The sequence below is a fragment of the Sphaerodactylus townsendi genome, linkage group LG13 (genome assembly GCF_021028975.2).
Source record: "Sphaerodactylus townsendi isolate TG3544 linkage group LG13, MPM_Stown_v2.3, whole genome shotgun sequence".
NCBI classification, from domain to species: domain Eukaryota; kingdom Metazoa; phylum Chordata; class Lepidosauria; order Squamata; family Sphaerodactylidae; genus Sphaerodactylus; species Sphaerodactylus townsendi.
The window spans coordinates 40066087-40087468 of NC_059437.1; the positions used below are offsets into that span (position 1 = coordinate 40066087).

The 21382-nt window shown below is 45.2% G+C and overlaps 1 protein-coding gene across 4 annotated transcripts in view; it reads left to right on the forward strand.

Annotated features, from left to right (window-relative positions):
- Nucleotides 1–21382, forward strand: part of TPCN1 (two pore segment channel 1) — a 45555-nt gene that overhangs the window by 18718 nt on the left and 5455 nt on the right. For 3 of the 4 annotated variants that reach the window (XM_048514005.1, XM_048514004.1, XM_048514003.1), the window contains exons 5-25: nucleotides 725–838; nucleotides 1726–1856; nucleotides 3280–3368; nucleotides 4918–4952; nucleotides 5514–5572; nucleotides 5749–5848; nucleotides 7377–7493; nucleotides 8662–8786; nucleotides 9509–9557; nucleotides 9759–9822; nucleotides 11944–11988; nucleotides 12741–12797; nucleotides 12881–12931; nucleotides 14079–14151; nucleotides 14244–14351; nucleotides 15126–15197; nucleotides 16003–16092; nucleotides 17246–17361; nucleotides 18760–18806; nucleotides 19901–19969; nucleotides 20852–20936. In XM_048514005.1, the coding sequence (XP_048369962.1) occupies nucleotides 725–838; nucleotides 1726–1856; nucleotides 3280–3368; nucleotides 4918–4952; nucleotides 5514–5572; nucleotides 5749–5848; nucleotides 7377–7493; nucleotides 8662–8786; nucleotides 9509–9557; nucleotides 9759–9822; nucleotides 11944–11988; nucleotides 12741–12797; nucleotides 12881–12931; nucleotides 14079–14151; nucleotides 14244–14351; nucleotides 15126–15197; nucleotides 16003–16092; nucleotides 17246–17361; nucleotides 18760–18806; nucleotides 19901–19969; nucleotides 20852–20936 (1696 nt within the window). Of the gene's footprint in view, nucleotides 1–724; nucleotides 850–1725; nucleotides 1857–3279; nucleotides 3369–4917; nucleotides 4953–5513; nucleotides 5573–5748; nucleotides 5849–7376; nucleotides 7494–8661; nucleotides 8787–9508; nucleotides 9558–9758; nucleotides 9823–11943; nucleotides 11989–12740; nucleotides 12798–12880; nucleotides 12932–14078; nucleotides 14152–14243; nucleotides 14352–15125; nucleotides 15198–16002; nucleotides 16093–17245; nucleotides 17362–18759; nucleotides 18807–19900; nucleotides 19970–20851; nucleotides 20937–21382 lie in introns of all 4 variants that reach the window. The other variant, XM_048514006.1, reaches the window with a different exon arrangement.

The following is a 21382-nucleotide window of genomic DNA, read 5'->3' on the forward strand; positions in this document are numbered from 1 at the left end:
GACCAATAGCAATTTTGGGGTATAAACTTTCAAGAGTCAAAACTCTCAGGATCTTTGGCTCTCAAAAACTTTGGTCTCTATGGTGCTTCTGGACTTGAATCTAGCTGTTTTCCTACAGACCAACATTAATACCCTCCGAAACTATCTGCTGTGAACATTTCAGGGTAGGCCTTTCAGCTACTGTATGTTTGTGATAGGGAGAAAAAAAGTGTCACCTATTATAACTGCTGTGGCTGGAAGATTGCTGAGTATTCTTGGGCTAACTACATGCCTGTTCAGATCTTTAAAATAGCACAAACTCTGGATTTGGAAATGATGGTTTCCTACTTCACTAGTCTGTTCATGTATCTCCATCCCCCTTAGAATGCTGGACCATTGGCTAAACTAGGGTTGCTATTGGTCTCCCCTGGCCACCAGCAGGGGATGGAGGGATAGGGTTGCTAGATGTAGGTTGGGAAGCTCCTAGAGAATTGGGGGTGCAGCTTTGGGAGGACAGGGATCTCAGTGATATACAATGCTATAGGTACAGTGCTATAGAGTCCACCCTCCAAAGCACCCAGTTTCTTTAGGAGAACTAGTCTCTGTAGTCTTAAAATGAGCCGTAATATGGAGATCCTCCAGTCACACCTGGAGGCTGGCATCCCTAGTCTGAATTTTTAATTTTTGTAATCTGAGTTGGTGAAACAACAACCAGTGTTCAAACCCCCTGCTTCTTCATTTCCAGATCCATGCAACCTTGGAGCTTCTTGCCTTGGCGATAGTAGTGTTTGAGCTGTCTATGAAAATGAGATGGTTGGGCTTCCACACCTATATTCGGCACAAAAGGACCATGGTCAAGGTGAACTGCTGGTAACCCTCTTGCCTACTTGATCTGGTCTGTTGCAGGAACCAAAGGAATAGATTCTATTTGTGCAGTCTAAGGCCCCTTCCGCACATGAAGAATAATGCACTTTCAGTCCACTTCCACAATTGTTTGTAAGTGGATTTTGCTATTCCGCACAGCAAATCCCAGCTGCAAAGTACATTGAAAGTTGCATTATTGGTGCCTTGAGCTTTGTGGGTGGTCTATTCTGAAAAATTTTCCATCGAGTAAAAGTGAATTCCATTACCTGTATGCATTGTGCAGTTTAAATTTATGCATTAATGTATACGTTGAATTTGTATTATGTATTCTCCTTCTTGTGAGAAAAGGGAAAGAACTTTGGAAGGCCCTGAAGCTCTGACCTCTGGAAATTCTGCACAGTCTTCCTCTTGCTCCACTTGGCCATTGGCTTCTACAGATGTGCAAACTTTGACTTCTAGCTCCAAGAGCATAAAGGCTAGAAATTTGATCTGTGTTATATAATTATAACCAGAGTGCTCAAGATGCTGAAAAGTGTCCACTGCCAATTTTTGCCTCACACACCAGTCCACTGCGTGTACCTTCCATTACCATGATGATAGTTAAACTCATTAGGTAATGTATTGTCGAAGGCTTTCACTAGGTAACTCATTAGGCAACTTTTTTTTTTTTGCAAGATGGCTTATTGCACGCATGCACGTGCGCGCGCGCGCTCACACACACACACACACACACACACACACACACACACAAGTTGTCTTAAAGCCAAGACTGTAATGCTGTTGTGCTGCCAGTCTGATGAAGGTGTTTTTTTGTGGGCAGACCCACAACATTGTGCCTTGGAAATGCCGACTGTCCTCTTCTGTGTCTTCTGTTCTTGGCAGACCTGTGTGCTGTTGCTGCAGTTCATCGAGGCCATAGTGGTGTTGGTGCGCCAGACTTCACATGTACGGATTACAAGAGCCTTGCGTTGCATCTTCCTAGTGGACTGTCGTTACTGCGGAGCTGTCCGAAGGTACTAGGCTGCCTGGCCTTTGGGCGCCATGCCGTAGGCACAGCATAACCTCTCATCTTCCGTCTTGGTTGCCTTTTCACAAAAGTAGTAGGAAGCAAATCCATTCCTCTTAATATTTAATGTATATTAAGGTAATTTGGGAAGCAAACTAGGCTGATTTCAAAAGTCTTATGTGTTTACAGCATGTCAGAAAAGGCAAAAGAAAGGACATTTTCATGGTCTAGGGCACAGGTGTCAAACTCGCGGCCCTCCAGATATCATGGACTACAGTTCCCATCATCCCCTGCCAGCATCATGCTGGCAGGGGATGATGGGGACTGTAGTCCATAACATCTGGAGGGCTGCGAGTTTGACACCTATGGTCTAGGGGAACAGAGCTTAAATGTGATACTGATGTATTCCTTATAAAAGAACAGATATGCAGATAAGCATGAAGTTGGAGATTTTAGACGCTATGAATAAAAGAGTCTGTTTAACCTAATTTCATTTCAGAGAACAGTGATCAAGTAAATGTTGATGTGTGGTTTGCATGCATAAGGCCCAAAACGTCAACAAAAAGATAGCTGGGACCAGGTCTTGGGAAGGGCTTAGAGAAAAAGACCAGCTACCAGAAAGAGCAGGGAAGACTAGGTTAGAACAGCTAGTAGAAGACATTCCTATTCTGAAAAAGATTGGAGTTGAGTTGGTTGAAGGTGGAACGTGAGTTTCCCCCTCCCTTTCTGCAGTAAGCTGAAATGCCCAATAAAATTCTTTTTCTGGGAGCCCCTTTGCCCCCCAGAACAGTATTGGGGGTATTTAGGGCTTCCACAGATGAAGGGAGGTGGGAAAATCATGCTTCATATGCAAAAATAGTTATACCCACAGAAATTTCTAGTCTGTATCTAAGCCCTCCTTTGCATACAGGAAGGTTCCAGAGTAGGTTCCTTGTATCTCTAGTTTAAGAGGATCCTAGCTAGCAGACGTTAAAAAAGTGTTTTGTTTGTGAACCTGCAGAGCTGCTGCCAGTGATATCTGCAGTACTTGGCCAGATGGGCCTGTAGTCTGGTTTGGTGATAAGAATAAGAATAAGAAGAGTTTGGATTTATACCCCTCCCTGTAAGGAGACTCAAGGTGGCTTACAAGCTCCTTTCCCTTTTTCTCCCACAACAGAAACCTTGTGAGGTAGGTGGGGTTGACAGAGTTTTGAAGAACTGTGACTAGCCCAAGGTCTCCCAGCATGAATGTAGGAGTGTGGAAACACATCTGGCTCACCAGATAAACCTCCGTCACTCTCTTGGAAGAGTGGGGAATCAAACTCGGTTCTCAAGATTGGAGTCCACCTGCTCTTAACCACTACACCACGTTGGCTCTCAAAAAAGCTTCACCTGATTATAAGGGACAAAGTGTCCCTATCCGATAACTAATAACAAACGTTTTCTTTCAGGAACCTACGGCAGATCTTCCAGTCTCTCCCTCCATTCATTGACATTCTTCTCCTCTTGCTTTTCTTCATGGTCATCTTTGCCATCCTTGGTATGTAACTTTGGGGCTAGTATTTTGGGTCTCATTTTGTTCAGCAGTTGTAAATTTTCATGAAGCATGATGCTGCGTGTGGGGAATAGCCTGGGTGGGCCAGAAGATCTGCCATCTCTCCAAAATACACATACGTTGAACCAAGTGACTGAGCTGAAGTGGGTGAAATGTTTTTGCTTGGGATGCTCAAAACATATCAAAGCTAAAAAGTAGATGCTTCTGCTCCTGAACTGTTTTTTTTTTTGGCCTCTCCTCCACATTTCTAGGATTCCCCTTTCCACTGCTTCCATGCATTCCATAAAAAAGCAGAGTGGGGGGGGGGGGGAATATCTGGGATAACCTCGCTTCGTAGAATCATAAAGTTGGAAGAGAACCCAAGGGCCATCAAGTCCAACCCCCTGCCATGCAGGAACACACAATCAAAACACTCTCAACATATGCTCATCCAGCCTCTGTTTAAAAACCTCCAAGAAGGAGACTCCACAACTCCCTGAGGCAGTGGATTCCACTGTCGAACAGCCCTGACAGTCAGAAAGTTCTTCCTAATGTTTAGGTGGAATCTCTTTTTCTACACCTTGAATCCATTACTCCGTGTCCTAGTCTCTGAGGCAGCAGAAAACAAGCTTGCTCCCTAAGGAGCAGCAGTGGCATAAGAGCAGGTGTACTCTAATCTTGGGGGATCAGGGTTTGATTCCCTGCTCTGCCGCTTGAGCTGTGGAGGCTTATCTGGGGAATTCACATTAGCCTGTGCACTCTAACACACACTAGCTAGGTGACCTGGGGCTGGTCACAGTTCTTTGGAGCTCTCTAAGCCCCACCCACCTCACAGGGTATTTGTTGTGAGGGGGGAAGGGAAAGGAGTTTTAAGGCCCTTTGAGTCTCCTTACAGGAGAGAAAGGTGGGATATAAATCCAATTCTTCTTCTTCTTGTCGACATGGCATCCCTTAAAATATTTAAACATAGCTGTCATGTTCTCCCTCAATATTTGCTTCTCCGGACTAAACATCCCCAGCTCCCTAAACCTCTCTTCGTAGGGCATGGATTCCAGACCTTTTACCATTTTGGTTGCCCTCCTCTGGAACTGTTCCAGCTTGCCAATATCCTTCTTAAATTGTGGTGCTTCTTCTGTCTTCTTTATATTCTTTGCAGGAAGTATGTATATGTGCGGAAGGCTGAAAAAATTCTGACCCCAAATAGAATGGAATTGGGTTACGTTTGTGGGTTTCTTTAGTTACCCATCAGAGAAAGGTATTCACTTATGAACCGCCTCTGCACAAACAGAGATAGGCATTTGCCAGGATTAAAACAGGTTTGAACTGATTCCGGGGTTGAAGATGGGATGTGTCTGCATAAGCCAAAAATTACTTGGCTTCTTGTCCAGCCAGATCTAATGTGGAGGAGACTCTACAGCTACAGTTCCTCATTGCTTCTTCCAGACATTGTATCAAATTAAACTGAGTGGTTTGCCTTCTGGAAAGGAGACCTTTTAATCATTTTGTTGCTCAAAATTTGTTTTCCCTTTTCTTCTTTCCTGCCCCATCTCTCTAGGTTTTTATTTGTTCTCTCCAAACAAATCGGATCCTGTAAGTAAATCCTAAATTATTGAATATCTACTATTAGAAAGTCTTTTAAAAAACAGAACTGTGGATGACTTTAAGGCAGCATCTTCCTCTGGCTCTTGGCCACTATCCTCCTCTTCTCCTCTTCTCCTTTTCCTTCTCCTTCTCTTCTCCTTCTCTCCTCCTCCTCCTCCTCCTCCTCTTCTCTTTCTCCTCTTCTCCTCCTTCTCCTCTTCTCCTCTTCTCCTTCTCTTCTCCTTCTCCTTCTCCTTCTTCTTCTGGCTAGGTAGTAGTAGCAGCAGCTGCAGTTTTTTCTGCAGGAAGCACTTCTGATTAGGAGAGGGATATCGTATCCTGGTTGCTGATTCTGTTCTTGTGAAGGGAATTTCCCTGTAGTTTGATGCAGAAGCCAAACCCAGCAGGTGGGCATGAATGCCAATGCAGTGCCTTTAGAGTTCCCGATTATAAGACTAGCAAACAGTTAGCTGCAAAGGCAGTGGCTAATGTGACATTGTGTTGCTGCAGTTCACAGTGTGCGACCGCTGGCAACAGCTTTGTTGTCTCATGGGTGCTTTTGCCTTGCAGTATTTCAACACCTTGGAGAACAGCCTTGTGAATCTCTTTGTCCTTCTGACTACTGCAAAGTAAGTTCCTTTGTTTGAGAAAAGTTTCCAAGAACTGCTGGGGAAAGGGGGATGCTAAAAGTGGATCTGATGCATCAAAAGCAAACCCCGTTCTACTTTTCTACCCTAAGCAGTTAGTGAAAACGTGTGGCTATGGTGACTGATGCTAATGGGCCCCTCTCTCTTTTTGAGCGCAGTTTCCCCGACGTGATGATGCCATCGTATTCCCGAAATCCTTGGTCCTGCGTCTTCTTTATCGTGTACCTTTCCATTGAGCTGTACTTCATTATGAATTTGGTAAGTCACCAGGCTGCCGCTTCAAATCTCCCTGGTGTGCTGGATCAGACCAATGATGCGTCTAGTCCACAATCTGGTTTTCCAAAAAGGGCCAGTCGGGTGCACCAGGGAGACTCATGGACGTGACCTGCAGATTGCAACAATTCTGCTGACGGCTGTCTAGAATTTCGACATTGAGTGGCATTCTGCCTCTGAGTTAGGAGCTTCCGATAGATCTGCTTTTCCACACGGCCCCATTTGCGGATACTTAAATCCACAAATCAGGACCATGGAGAGAGAAAGGACAAGGGGGGAGGTCAACCCAGGTTTGCAGGAAAAAAAAATCTGAAAATGGAAGTGTGGGGATTAAATCCCACCAGAATAGAGGAATAACCATCAGTGGAGGGGAGGAAAAGCTTGCATGCCTTGAAGCACTTCCCCACTGCCTCTCATGAAGGGTGGAGGCAGGGTGGAGAAGCCCAAATAGCCCTCCAGGTAACAGCACCTTTTTAACAGTGGTTCTCAACCTGTGGGTTGGGACCCCTTTGGGGGTCGAACGACCCTTTCACGGAGTCACCTAAGACTCTCTGCATCAGTGTTCTCCACCTGTAAAATGGATAAATGTTAGGGTTGGGGGTCACCACCATATGAGGAACTGTATTGAAGGGTCGCGGCATTAGGAAGGTTGAGAACCACTTTTTAACACCTACGCAGTAGCCCATTTTGTATTGTTTATGGCAAAGTTCTGTTCCTGGGATTTAGCAGAGGCATCCCAAAATAGTAAAAATTGTACACTGTTTGCAATATCAGGAACCTATGCATCACAAATACCTGCGCCACATATCCCGTGACATTAGTTATTCTTTAGGCTCTTGGTTTCTGCACCTCTGTAGCAATGTTACCTGAAAAATAAACATTTAAAAATTAGCGACAGACTTATCACAATTTGTTCTCATGCATGAATAAGATTTGTGGAAGGGCTGCATTTGGAATTTTCTCTCGCTGAGTGCGCCTCTCCCGGATATCATTATCAACGGGGCAGGTGATAGAATGCCTCCGCAAAGGATGTTGTTATTGCACCTACTGGTGTTCCATTATTCATGATTGACTAGGCCATGTAAGTATTGAGATCTCTCTGTCTCCTGTGCAAGTTTATGCATGGGATGGAGAAACTTGGGCAGTAATCACAGTGACATTAGACATAGACGGGCTTTGCAAACAGATCTCAGGTATGGAAATCCAAACAGAGAGGCGAGGCTGTCTAGTTGGAAATGATTCTTTCAGTCTTCTACCTCTCTCCCAAGCCTGCTGCCTTGGAATAAAAGTATGTATGACTTTCTTCAGAATAGGCCTGGCTTCAGAGCGTGCCCCCTGTGATTCTGTTCTTTTGCCCTACGCTTGCAGCATCTCTTACGTTGCTCAACTTATCAACGCTGCTACATGTCAAAAATATTTCTTCCCTTGCTCTGCATCTTGATGCTGTGTACAGCTGAAAGTTGCCGGGAGCAGAGACAAGACCCAGACACCACTCCTTTTCTCACTGCTTTAGCTGCTGGCCGTCGTATTTGACACCTTCAACGATATTGAAAAGATGAAGTTCAAGTCACTGCTGCTTCACAAGCGCACAGCCATACAACATGCCTATCAGTTGCTTGTCAGTAAACAGGTACGAGCCTTGGAGAGTATTTGCGTGCACACGTGCGGATTTTAGCCAGGCCTTGTCCCTGGTAACAGGTTATTGATGTTCTGGTGAAATGCTGCAATTCTCATAATCTTCGGGTATTCCAAGAAACTGGCACTCAAAGTGCATGCAGGATCTTTATATGTACTCAAAGTGCATGCAGGATCTTGGTATGAACAAAGCTTCTTTCACTATTTGGAATTGTTGCTGTGTATACCTGAAGCTCCTGTTCATCCAGAGTTCTGTTTGTACATCATACTTCAGTTCCATAATACTGAGTATCCAAATGTGTAAAGGATTGCTGAACAGTGTTGAGCATGGTTAAGTGTATAGATAACAGTACACAAAACTGTATCAGATGCAGAGGCACACCGGGAAAAAATGGTGCCTGGGGCAACACCTGTTCAAGCGCCCCACTTATGGCAGTCAGCGAGTCTCCTTCGGGTTCCTTCAGCCGGTGGAGAAGGGCAGTGGCGGGGCTGGGCCTGGCGGGGCCAGACTGAGGGGCACCTGGCAGCCCCTCAGCAGGCTCCCGGCCCAATCAGGCTGCTCCTTCAACCAGTGGAGGAGAAAGTTGGCGGTCCCAACTGGCGGCGGGGGGAGTGTTAGCGGGGGTGCCTCTCCATGGAAGGGGTGCGGGTGGGGTGATTTTGCCTCCCCCCACGTGATCTAATGGGTGGTGCTTAATCTTTGATAGGAAAGCGCGTATCAACCTTGGATCTGATGCTGCTGGACGTCTCTCTCAGAGGCAGCTGACTTTACCGAGGAGGGGCTTGCTTGTATCAGTCAGCTTCTCAGCATTTCATTTCTCAGCATTTCATTTATTAAAGTGTTCAACAGCGGGTTTCTTGGTGTGGGATTAGTAATGCAGATACCATTTTAGCTCGTTGAGTGACTGAAGAACTCTACTGCTTTCTCTCCTTCTGTCAGATAATTTGTATTGATGCAGTAATCTAGAATATTTGTTTCTCTAGCTTTCTTAGCAGTGGAGATTTCTATTCAGGTCTGAGCATGATGGATCACTGCCAATTACCCATAAGTTTTTTTCCCTGCGTTACAGATGTAATGAAGGTTGACATATTTCCATGATAGCCTTTATGGTTTCTCTCCCTCACATTTCATCTTAGGAAAATCCTTGATTTTTTTTTTCTAGAGACCTTCAGGAATCTCCTTCAAGCAGTTTGATGGGCTGATGCGATTTTATAAACCTCGGATGAGCTCCAGAGATCGTTACCTTACTTTCAAAGCACTGAGTCAAAGCAATACTTCCTTAGTCAGGTGAGAAATTAATCTCGTTTTCCCCTGGGATAGAGGTTGGAAAGGTGGAATGCGGTATTCCAGACAAAAGAAAGGTGGAATGTGGTATTCCAGAACAAGTGGTATCCCAGACAAAAGAATTCAGAAGCACCAAAAGGTAGAATTCTGAAACAAGGAAAGCTATGTTTTGCAAATTTACCAGTGGAATAATGTATCAATCGTTTCAGGAAGAGAGGTCAGACTTGCTCTCCGGTGTACAGTCTGAAAAAGAAGGCTGTTAAGCAGTGGTGGGATTCAGGCGGTTTGCACCACTTTGGCAGAACCGGTTGTTAAAATGGTGCTTGTAAACAAACAGTTGTTAAATTATTTAAATCCCACCACTGGAACAGATTGTTAAGTTATCTGAATCCCACCACTGCTCCTTAAGGGAAGGGTAATGGGAAAGGGTAGAAGGAGACAAGAGAAATCTACCCCTTGATGGGGTTGTAAGAGTTCTGGCAGCTCTCAGGCCCCTTCCGCACATGCAGAATAATGTGTTTTCAGTCCACTTTCACAATTGTCTTCATGTGGATTTGGCTATTTTGCACAGCTGCAAAGTGCATTGAAAGTGCATTATTCTGCATGTGCGGAAGGGGCCTCGGAATTTGTGGACTTGGTGCAATATGTATGTAAATGTAACTTCACGCAAGCGATATGTTTATTGCAAACCCCATCTCTGATAGAACTCAACTCTTCTTTTGCAGTCTGAAGGACATGTACAATTTCTATGAAGTTGTTGGTTTAAAATGGAAGGTAAGGATTTTTAATCTCTTCGGAAAGGTTGTATGGGGCAAGGAGCAGATTAGAATGGGGAGGAGAAGGGCAAGTGAGATTCTCACAAATGAATGGATGCACAGGGGAGAAACGAGAACTCCTGATAGGGAGATCTTGTTCTCTTTTGCTAATCTGTGCGAGTAGCTTCATCCGGAACGCTGATCTGTGGTCTGTTTCCAGGCGAAAAGGAACCGGGAGCACTGGTTTGATGACCTTCCGCGAACAGCATTCCTCATTTTTAAAGGTAATGCTTTTGAGCTGATGTAATTGAAGACTCTTATTTTTATGCTTGAACACTTGTCTTCCCTCACTGCACAATTATGGATGTACAAAGCAGTGGAAATAGTTTATTTATGTGGGCGGCTAGGTGCAGAACAACCTTGTTTGAAACACAGGCTGTTCTGATGAATTTAAAAAGAAGTAAACTCGTTGATGCTTCTGGTAGGCACCCATCGATTTACTTACAGCGGAAGGAAAGGTCGGTGAAGCAAATAGTGTAGAAAGCATCGCTGCAAACAGTTGGGCATTGCCAAAGTTCTCTTAGAGCAGTTTTCCATGGGCTATTTCTCAGCCTCCTGGAGCAACTTGATCTTTCAATGGCCAAAGTACAGTGTAGTGTGCGTGGGGGAAATGTAGACTGTGGCTAGAATAGAGTAGAGAGCCTGTAACTGTAGTGTCCTGTCCTTTGGGTGCATTTTGTATTTTTTGATCATGCTTGTATCCTCTGTGAATCATGACAAATGATGTATATAGAACTGTAGCTTTTACCCCTTTGTGGACGTGTGTTTGGAGCAACTGCTTCTATGTGTGTGTGCAAGTGTAACGGTGCAGGTGGTTTTTGTGGAGGTTTTTCTCTTGGTGGCGCTGTTACTCCAGACGTGGCCAAAGGAACTTGCTGCTGATTAGACAGGTGAAAGGGCACAGATCCTCCCTCACCTTGTGCATCAGTTGCAAAGCAGTGTTGTGAGTCTGTCCAAGTTAGTCTGTAAAGTTTCACAGTCTCATTTGCAGGCATCACATCCTGCCTTGCCATTGCTTATAACCCCAAAGGCATAGGCCCTTTCCGCATGGAAACAATGCCTATGCTGCCCCCCGGGACCGTTTGCATGTCCCCGAACGCCTTCCCTTCTTCTCCTGGCTGCCAGCGCGTCGCAGAGGCCAGGGGACATCCCCCCCTCCCCCGGCCTGAGCAACGGCTCTGGAGTCGCAGGTCAGGGGTGTGTGTGTCCTGGCCTCTCCAATGCGCCGGAAGTCAGGAGAAGAAGGTAAGGCGTGCGGGGGAGGGGGAATGGTGGCTTCCACCCGCTGCCGTTCGCATGGCAGCAGGTGGAAGACACCACTGTTGAAAAACCAGCAGTGGCGTCTTCGCGCCGCTTGAGCATTCCCAGCATGGCACTGCTACGCTGCAGCAGCGCCTGCTGTGTGAACGCCACCCCAGGGACGGCGTTTTTAGCATCCCTGGGGCGCTGTTATCTGCCCTTGTGGAAACAGCCTTAAACTCTCTGTTTAGGTAAGCTCTCAACCTTTGAGCCTTGCATTTAATGTATATGTTTCTGTTTCTCTCTTTACTGTGTATTGAAAAAAATCATCTACTCATAAGACAAAATAATTGCATTAAAATAATCAGAGCAGTAACAGCACAAATCCATCCAGTTGACTAAAAAAGCCATTGTTTAAAAAAAATCAATAAGTCACCAGATTACCAAACATATTGAAAACGGTTCATTAAAAAACTTGCAATGTGCAACCAGTTAAAAGCCTGGTGGAAAATTTTTGCTGTCTCAATAAGGATAGGAGCGATAAATCTACTTGAGTTTCCAGATAGAGAGAATTCCATATGGGAGGGCCACTTGTCAACAGCACCCTGCTCCTACCATCCGACTGATGATACTATCCAGAACAGGATTTTCATAGTAGATCTTAACAAGTGGGAGGCTTATGTATAGGATCGGGTGCTTCCTTGGATATTGTTTCCCTGGACCTTAGTTTGATCAGTGAAAGCCAATATCTTGACAGGAGCTTGGAAACAAATAGATAACCCATGAGATTGTTGAGAACTGGTTAAAGCTTCAGCCAATTAGATTTGGCAACATTGCAGACTTCAGAAGATACCCTTCTTGCTTACAGAACAGGAAGACTCAAGTTCTAATTTCAAGGGGTAGCGGTGTTGGTCTGTAGTAGTTAGATTTGAGTCTAATCGCACAAGATTTTAAGTAGAACTGTTAGATTTGAGTCCAGTAGCACGAGATTTTCAGGGTGTAAGCTTTCAAGAGTCAAAGTTCTAGTGCATAGTGGAAAAAGAAAGGATCTAGAATTATTTTTTAAAATGTCCTCCTATTAATGTGCATATTTCTCCTTTCAACAGGCATTAACATACTGGTGAATTCCAGAACCTTCCAGTACACCATGTGTAAGTTGCCTGATCTAAATTTCCAGTACCTGAGTCTACTTCGCTGGCAAGGGTCACAGATTTGTTGCTTAATGCTTAAAGCAATATCATCCGAGATAATTTAAGGTCCAGATCTTGCGGTCACTTGAGGGACCTGCCAAAGGTTGTGCTTTTATTCTTAAAACACAGCAACTGTAGTAAATGGAAGTAGGCCAGTTTGAGACAGAGCTCTCATGCGTGAAAAAATGCCAGTGCCACACGTCCAAGTGGGTGGCCTGTTATACTAAAGATGAAATCTAGTCCTCTCCCATTCTGAGCAAAGGTGAACATTGCTCATCCCCTGAATGCCCCTTCTGTTCAGGTAGTGTGTGTGTTCAATATTTTTTCCCATGTCAACAATTCTTTAACTAATTCAGGTTGATGCCAGAGCAATGGGGAAAGGTCTTCAAATACCTCTGTGTTTATAACTCAATAGCAACTTTACTTTCCGGATTACCATTCAGAAGTAATAGGAGTGAAATATACTCGGATGGAAAGGAAAAATAGAGTAAGAAAGTCGAACCAAGTATGCTGGGAATCAGCTGATCAAGCAGGGAATCAACCATTTTTTTGGCTCTCATGGGAGAAGAATCTGCTCATGGGGGGAAGAATTGGCCATATAACAGCATATCCAGTTCAATGCATGTGAATTAACCCCTTGATGACTCAGTTGTTGTGCCTGTGCTTGAAAGGCAAATTGCTTCCCCCCCCCCCCCCCCCCGTCTGTTTTGTAGATACTCTGGTTGCAGTGAACGGCCTTTGGATCTTAGTGGAGACCTTCATGCTGCGAGGTACAGCACATTCTGCTCCCTTCTGGTTCCCTATTACCAGGTCCTATTGCCCTTTTAAGGGGACATTCTCTCTGTTTTTCCAGATGGAATCTTTAATCGAGATGTCCCATGGAGTTATATTGTCTTCCTTACAAGTAAGTCTTTAGCTCCCAGATGCAGTGCCTGTTTTTTTAACAACACTGGAATATCTGAACCATCTCAACAAACATCTAGTTGTCATGCGCCTTGTGTCATGTTGAAGCCATTTGTTTCTAGCGGCAGGTATTTGCATGCGCAAAGCATGCACAGTTTGCTTCTTCTGCAACAGGAAACCATCCACAGATGTGCCATCTCAATTCATATGGAGAGCTTTTCCTGTTAAATCCTTCATCAAAAATAAGAGCCATGTAACACCATAACCAAAATATCACAAAGTGTGCAAATTTAGAAAACTCTTGATCAGGCTAGTTGTTTTACGGGAGGGGTGTGTTTCTGGCTCTGATCTCAAGGCAGATTTGAATACATGGAATGGTGTCGCTGGTAGCAGGTTACACTTCTGGTTTCCTAGGAAGAGCAAAAATATAAAATCCAGTTTTAACAATATTAAGTGCAGCCATTGATCAAATGCCTCTCTCTAACATCAGATGGAACCACAGGGATGGAATCTTCTAACTTAGTTTGACAACGAAGTGGATGAGGATAGGATGTAATATGTCTGCTTTTTCTACAAAAAAGCTTGCTGGAACTCTTGGATTAATAATTTATTCCGTAAATTTATTAATTAACATCTCCAGAAGCCCGGGATGGAACAGTTGCCAGTTTAAATGAAGTTGCTTCTGACTGGGAAAGCTTTTTCCTTCAACCAGGTCACAACATTTGCGAGAGCCAGCATGGTGTAGTGGTTAAGAGCAGCTGCACTCTAATCTGGAGAACCCAGTTTGATTCCCCGCTCTGCCACTTGAGCTAAGGAGGCTTATCTGGTGAACCAGATTAGCTTGTGCACTCCAGCACAGGCCAGCTGAGTGATTTTGTGCGAGTCACAGTTCTTTGGAGCTCTCACAGGGTGTTTGTTGTGAGGGGGAGGGAAAGGAGATTGTAAGCCCCTTTGAGTCTCCTTACAGGAGAGAAAGGGGGGATATAAATCCAAACTCTTCTATCTTCTTTGCACCCTTTCCTGCAAATGGGTGTGGTTTATTGTCCTGAGTAGTGTTGCTACATGATGCCAAATGTCCCTCCTGCAAATCACATCTAATCAGCAGGCTGTAACGTTTTTGTGATGTCATGCTCTCTTTGTGCCAACAGTTTATGGGGTAGAGGTGCTGCTGAAGATCACTGGATTGGGGCCTATAGAGTACCTGTCCTCGGGTTGGAATTTGTAAGTGCTGCGAATGGGACCCATGTCATGCTTTCAAGGGGCCTTGGCTCATGCATTCCCGGCTGAGGGATATCTGTTTTGCTGTCTTTCAGCTTTGATTTTTCAGTCACCCTCTTTGCCTTCTTGGGTCTCCTGGCCCTGGCATTTGACATGAAGCCATTCTACTTCATCGTAGTTCTGCGGCCGTTACAGTTGCTAAGGTGAGTGGGAGAAGAATAGGGCTTGATTCCTGGACCGTCATGGGTGAAGAGGCACTAGGCTGTCTGTCTGACTGGCTGACTGGCTGACTGGCTGACTGGCTATCTATTTATATGTATTTTTAGCCCATCCTATACTCGAAGGTTTCAGGGCGGGTGACAACATAAGATAAAAGTAATAAAATATTGATAAATCTAAAAACAATTACAATATATCGCAATAAAACTTATTTAAAATCCATAAAACTGATTAAAAGCTATCAGAATTAATAAAATTAAAATTCATAAAAATGCTCTGTGGCGTCACAACAGGATGGGGTGCTTCTGTGGTGCTGATTAGGAGCAGGCCCTAACTCAGGAGTAGACCACATGTGGAGAGGGTTCATTATCTAGCATCTTCATTTATGAAGGATCTCTAGAGGTGGATCTGCATCCTTGCTTCAAACCTTGGGGGACCTGTAATACTTTCTCTGGTGTGGCCTTTTTCAAAACTCACCCCTGATGAGAATGCTATATATAGTTTCTGTCCTGCCCCATCCTAAGGTATGCAAAGATAAATCTGCTCTTATTCCAAGCTTTCAAGCTTGGTACCTACTTATCAATTATAATGGGATGCTGCAGCCACCCGTGTCCTGATGTGGCCCACATCGTGACTCTATTGGGCTGCCTCAGATTAATAATGCATTGAAAAATCACAATCCTCTGTGTTCACCAGGAAGCAAACAGCATCACCAGATGTAGCACAGCTCATTCTTTCCCTACTTCCCTTTGTTGCAGGCTGTTCAAGCTAAAGAAGCGCTACAGGAATGTCCTGGATACCATGTTTGAGCTGCTTCCTAGGATGGCCAGGTACTGCAGAGAAAGGGTTTGATGGGCGATGGAGAGGCGCAAGGCACAAACTACATTATCCTTCATTTCTCAGTTTCAATGGCCTCCATCACTTTTCATTGGCCATCACTCCATCCGTCAGTTTCATTGGCCTCCATCACTTTCGATTTTTCCTAGAAGCTTCTTTTAGGCTCATTCCGCACATGCAGAATAATGCACTTTCAAACTGCTTTCAGTGCTCTTTGAAGCTGTGCAGAATGGCAAAATCCACTTGCAAACAGTTGTGAAAGTGGTTTGAAAACGCATTATTTTGCGTGTGCAGAAAGGGCCTTAGAAAAGGACCCCGATCAGTTGTGATCAATCTTCTGCTGGAGTCTCAGTGCGGCATTTGGTCTGCAATTGCGGCCGCTGTTCTGGAAATGGGGTGCCTTTGAGGAGATTCTAGATCTAACCAATGAACCGACAAAGCCTTTCTTGCATAGGGCAACCAGCTAACATCTTCTCTTAAGTGTTTGTGTTGACTTTATTTATTCATTTTTAGAGAAGAAGAGTTTGGATTTATATCCCCCCCTTTTTCTCCTGTAAGGAGACTCAAAGGGGCTTACAATCTCCTTTCCCTTCCCCACAACAAACACCCTGTGAGATAGGTGGAACTGAGAGAGCTCCGAAAAACTGTGACTAGCCCAGCTGGCATGTGTTGGAGTGCACAAGCTAATCTCATTCACCAGATAAGCCTCCTCAGCTCAAGTGGCAGAGCGGGGAATCAAACTCCATCTATGATGCTAACAGTTTTGGTCATGCTAATGCTTGATTTTCTTTTCTCCAGCCTAGGCTTAACCTTGCTTATCTTCTATTACTGTTTCGCCATCATTGGAATGGAATTCTTCTCAGGAAAACTTTACCCAAATTGTTGCAAGTGAGTATCCAGCATTTGTGTGTCTTTTGGAAAGAACACACAATATCCTGAGGTGAAGCCCAGATTGTGAGTGATGGAATCTGGCACAGAGCCTGGAAAATGGGGAAATGTTGCCTTTTTCTTGGGGGTGGGGATGGGGAGAGATGATATTCCTGATTGTGCCCAGTGCCTGTTAGAAGGTTCACCTGGAGAATGCCTGTAATAGGTTTGTAGATTTGAGTCAGTGGTGTGATGCTCTCCTATTAAACTTTCTAGCTCCTCTGTCACCTGAAAGGTTTTTAGTTCTCTCTCATTTCCTGACACATACCGAAGATCTCTGAAAATCTAAATAGTCTCATGCAAAACTGCAAATAAAAAATGCCTCCTTTATCCCAATTCCAGAATTTACAGTATTTTTGGGAGAAACAGCTTCCAACTCTGATTATGCCCCACACTTTTAGTCTGTATTGCTATGTTACAATTTTCTTTGCTAACAAACCACATGAGCATCCTTTTGATCGAAAGGCACTCAAACTATATGAGTAGTAATAAAAAGGCAGAATTTAATTTCCTGCCACTTCATAGAAGCAGATGCTGTGGGCAGGTACATATGTGGCCACTTGATGGGCAATTGGAGCAGAAGGGGATTCAATAGATGATCCTCGCTGGTAGCCACAAAAGATTCATGTCTTACCCTTCCATTATGTTCTTCCTGGATGTTTCCCATCATGCACCAGTGCTGTGCCTAGTTCTATATTTCTTGCTGTGTCTTTGTAACAGAAAGGGGAGGGGGGCAGTGCTGAATCAGCATAATCTGGGAGGAGCCAAAGCAGCCAGAATTAGAATATTGTGGGTTTTCCTGGTTGTATGGCTGTGTTCCAGGAGTATTTTCTCCTGATGTTTCACCTGCATCTGTGGTTGTTATCTTCACAGGATATGATAACAATGATCTAGATCAGGGGTCTGCAACCTGCGGCTCTCCAGATGTTCATGGACTACAAATCCCATCAGCCCCTGCCAGCATGGCCAATTGGCCATGCTGGCAGGGGCGGATGGGATTTGTAGTCCATGAACATCTGGAGAGCCGCAGGTTGCAGACCCCTGATCTAGATCAACCTTTTTCCATTTGCTGCTTCCTCTCTCACTGCTTTTTGCTTCTTGGTTCTCCGAGCAGCAGCAGCACAGTGGCAGATGCCTATCGCTGGGTGAACCGCACCATTGGGAACAGGACGGTGGTGGAAGAAGGCTACTACTATCTCAACAATTTCGACAACATTTTGAACAGTTTTGGTAATGACACAGGCCCCACTAACCTGCTACTGCAGAAGAAAAACTTGAGACTAGGGTAGAGATGCGCGTGAGCGACCCTCCGCTGAGGCCGTGTGCTTCGTGCTTGTGTTCCTCCTTCATTCGTTTTCATTTGTTACTTTGATAGGCTGCCCTTCTCCTTCTGGAGTCAGGTCAGCTATAGCCATAAAACTACTGCCAGTAATTAAGGAGAAGTAGAAACCTGTGTGGGTGGCAGGAAAATGGCATTTACGAGAAGAAATAGCATTAGATGTGGCATCAGAGGCGTATCTAGGGGAAATGTAGGCCAGTGTAAAATCTGAGTTTTCCGCCCTCCTTCCTCCATATGGGCTGCTGTCCTTCCTCACCACGACTAAACGTTTTTTGCACCAGGTCTTGAAGTCAGTGTATGGACCTGGTGGGGAAGGAGGAGAGGTGTGGGAGGCGATTTTCTGCCCCCACCCCCCTGTGACTAAATGACCGCAGCCTGGAGACATTTGACCCCACATGTCCCCCTGGGTGGTTTGTCACTGTGTGGCATCAGATAAAGATGGGGAGTCATGGAAATCTACACCATCCCATCCATACTGTCCCCAAATCTGCTTTGGGTATTTTTTCAGGAAAAAAAAGTATCAAACCAGGTTTGGGGAAACCCATGGAAAGGCTGAGGGGAAGCCCGGAATGTGGGTGATCAAATAGACAACATTGTCATACAGAAGCCTAGACTTTTAAAAATGCTGCAGTCGAGGGTGAATGCTGAGCAGTAGTTCTGTGCGGAGCGACCTTTGTCTCACGACGATAAAAGTGCCTTAAAAGTTTTACTCAATCATGACTTTGACCTCTGCTAAGAAACATCTGCTCAGTCTTGGAGTATTGCGAAAGAAGGAATTCTGAAAATAAACAGGTTTCCTATGCTAGAGGCCCAATGTGAAGACCTCCATGAGCGTGGAGTGACTCAGCCAGTGTTGCTAACATTTATGTAATGTTGAGATGATAAGTGGGTGATCTGAGATCTCAGAGAGCCACTGCAAGTTTGAGTATATAGGACTGGCCTTGACAGACCAAGGGTGTCATTCAGTAGAAGCCAGCTTCATATTTCCATATATATGGGCAGGGGATACTGAACTACACTGATGCATACAAAGGAAGGGGGGGGAGGGGTGGCATGCAAGGGAGGGGAGGGACGAAGGGGAGGCATGGAGGGGAGGGGGCCCGACATCTGGAAATGACCCACTCACCCTAGTGGAGGGAGGGGGAGGTGGCATGCAAGGGAAGGGGAGTGAGAGAGGGGAGTGAGGGGTGGCATGCAAGGGAGGGGAGGGGGTGGCATGCAGTGAACTACACAGATGAGCCTTTGATGTTGTTCCTCTGTTCTGACTCTCTTCTCCCACCCTTATGCAGTTACCCTGTTTGAACTGACAGTTGTCAATGACTGGTACATAATTATGGTAAGTACCACTGTGGGACCTGGAATTTAAGAAAGAACCTTGCATGCTTTGTACAGTGAGAGCGGTGAACACTGTTGCAGAGTGCTGGACAGAGAGGCCCGCAAATATAGGGTTAACAGCCAGAGATCAGAATACTCCAAGCAACTCAGTAAAGGGAGATATTTTTAATCCTGGAACTACAGACCGGCTTCCCTTCTCCCTGAAGGGGCCACCTTTCTTTCCAGCACTGCTATGTGCGAGAGAGGTTGGGGATCCCTCCCTGATGTCATACACCAGCTCCCTCCCCTCCTGGCTTTCTGGAAAGCACAGCTGTTTCAGAAGGCTTTTTGTTGAGACATTCACTGGGGCTGATGGGTCTCAACTCTGTCATATTCTTAAAACTACAGTGTTGGCAGATTGGTGACGTTAACAACCAGAGTGAATTGACATAGTTATTTTGGGATGAGGTTTTAGGTTTTATTCTTAAAGTAGGATGTAATTTCTTGTTGTGTTCCCTGAGCCCTAAGAGCAGGATATAAGCATCTTAAATAAGTTGACTTTGAACTGGTTCTGGTGGGTTTTCCGGGCTGTGTGGTGGATCTTGTTCCTGGTCTGGTGGATCTTGTTCCTAACGTTTCGCCTACATCTGTGGCTGGCATCTTCAGAGGTGTTTCACAGAAGGAGGTCTGTTACATACTGATGGAACAAGATCCATCAGACCACGGCCACACAGCCCGGAAAATCCACCAGAACCAGTTGAATCCGGCCGTGAAAGCCTTCAACAATACATTGACTTTAAACTGTTGTCCCGTTTCCCGCGCCAGTCTCCAAGTTCACAAAAGTAGAAATTGCACCTTGATCTTGGTGTGAGAGGCACACCTTTATGATGCAAGATGTGTTATCTCACTTTCTTTTCATCTGGCTCTTTTCAGTACAGTTTTTTTTTAAAAAGCCCTGTCCTGTGAGATGTTAAATGCTGCAATACAAGGCTTGAGAGGAAGGGGCAGAGGAGTACTGTTGTTCATAAAGGAACTACTTTCTGTATTGTGCCCCTCTCAGGCAGTCCATATAGGGTTTATTTGCATGCCCCTAAACTCTTTTCCATCCCTTGCTAGGAAGGGGTGACATCAGAGACCTCTCATTGGAGCCGCCTCTACTTTATGATTTTCTACATTGTGACTATGGTAAGTGGAGATGCCACAATATTTTGCAATAGTGTGGTGTTTGATTTATTATTGGTGTTGGGTAATGATGTTTGCTGGTGCTTTTGCTGGCAGGCTTCCATTAAAGCTGTCGTCTTCTATTCTGTCCAAGTTTTTATTTATTCATATCTGCCTTGTATTTATAGCCTGTCCCATCCCAAGGGATGGAGCAGGTTACAGTACTCATAAATGCCCAGACGCTGATGACTGAGCCTTCATTCATGCTCAGAGGAGGAGGGGGCAATCCTTGACAGATGGGTGATTCCTCTCATCCCTGTCCAGTCAGGAGGCAAGCACATGTTGGTGTAATGGTTAAGAGCAGGTCAACTCTAATCTGGAGAACCGGGTTTGATTCCCTGCTCTGCCACTTGAGCTGTGGAGGCTTATCTGGTGAACAAGATTAGCTTGTGCACTCCAACACATGCCAGCTGGGTGACCTTGGGATAGTCACAGCTTTTCGGAGCTCTCTCAGCCCCACCCACCTCGCAGGTTGTTTGTTGTGAGGGGACAAGGGAAAGGAGATTGCAAGCCCCTTTGCGTCTCCTTACAGGAGAGAAAGGGGGGATGTAAATTCAAATTCTTCTTCTCTTCTTCTATGCTGGTGAGAGGTGAACAGTTCTTTTCCTGCCTTGTCAAGGAGCCATGGAATTTTGGGGGAGTGCTGTTCCGATAAAGCGCTCAGAATAATTTAGCCCCCCCCCCCCCCCCCCCTCAGCTTCCATTTCTTTTTCCCCCCTCTAGCAGGGCAGTTGCAAGGGCCACATGAGAGAATCTTCATGAGTGCTGTCCTGAGCTCCTTGAAGAAGTCAGTGGGATATGAATATGGTTGAAAAATCCACTCACTTTTACTCATTTCTTCCCCAGGTGGTGATGACCATAATCGTAGCCTTTATATTGGATGCTTTTGTGTTCCGTATGAACTATACCCGAAAGAACCGCGATTCAGAAGGTCTGTCGGTTTGCATCTAGCTGTACTCTAAGCCCTTGTATACTTTTGCTGGAGATCCTAAGTACAATAGGAGCAGGCCAGTTTCCATTGGTGACTTCACTTAATAACAGCACTGAACATAACAGCGACAAAGCACATGCTTCTCATGCCCGAGGTCTCAGGTTCAATTCCTGAATTTGGAATATGCTGTCTGCCAGAGTGGATTATAATGACCTTTTAAAATGGGCCCTGGCCCTTCTGGGAACTGAGTTCCTTGTGTGGAGCGTCAGGTACACAAAATGCTGGCGGCCCACGTCTAGTACACGCCTTAGCAATCCGGGAATCAACCCTACGGCAGACTGCTGTTGATTCCCGGATTGCAAAGGCCATGTGCTAGACATGTGGCCACCAGCATTTTGTGTACCTGACGCCCCACACAAGGAACTCAGTTCCCAGAAGGGCCAGGG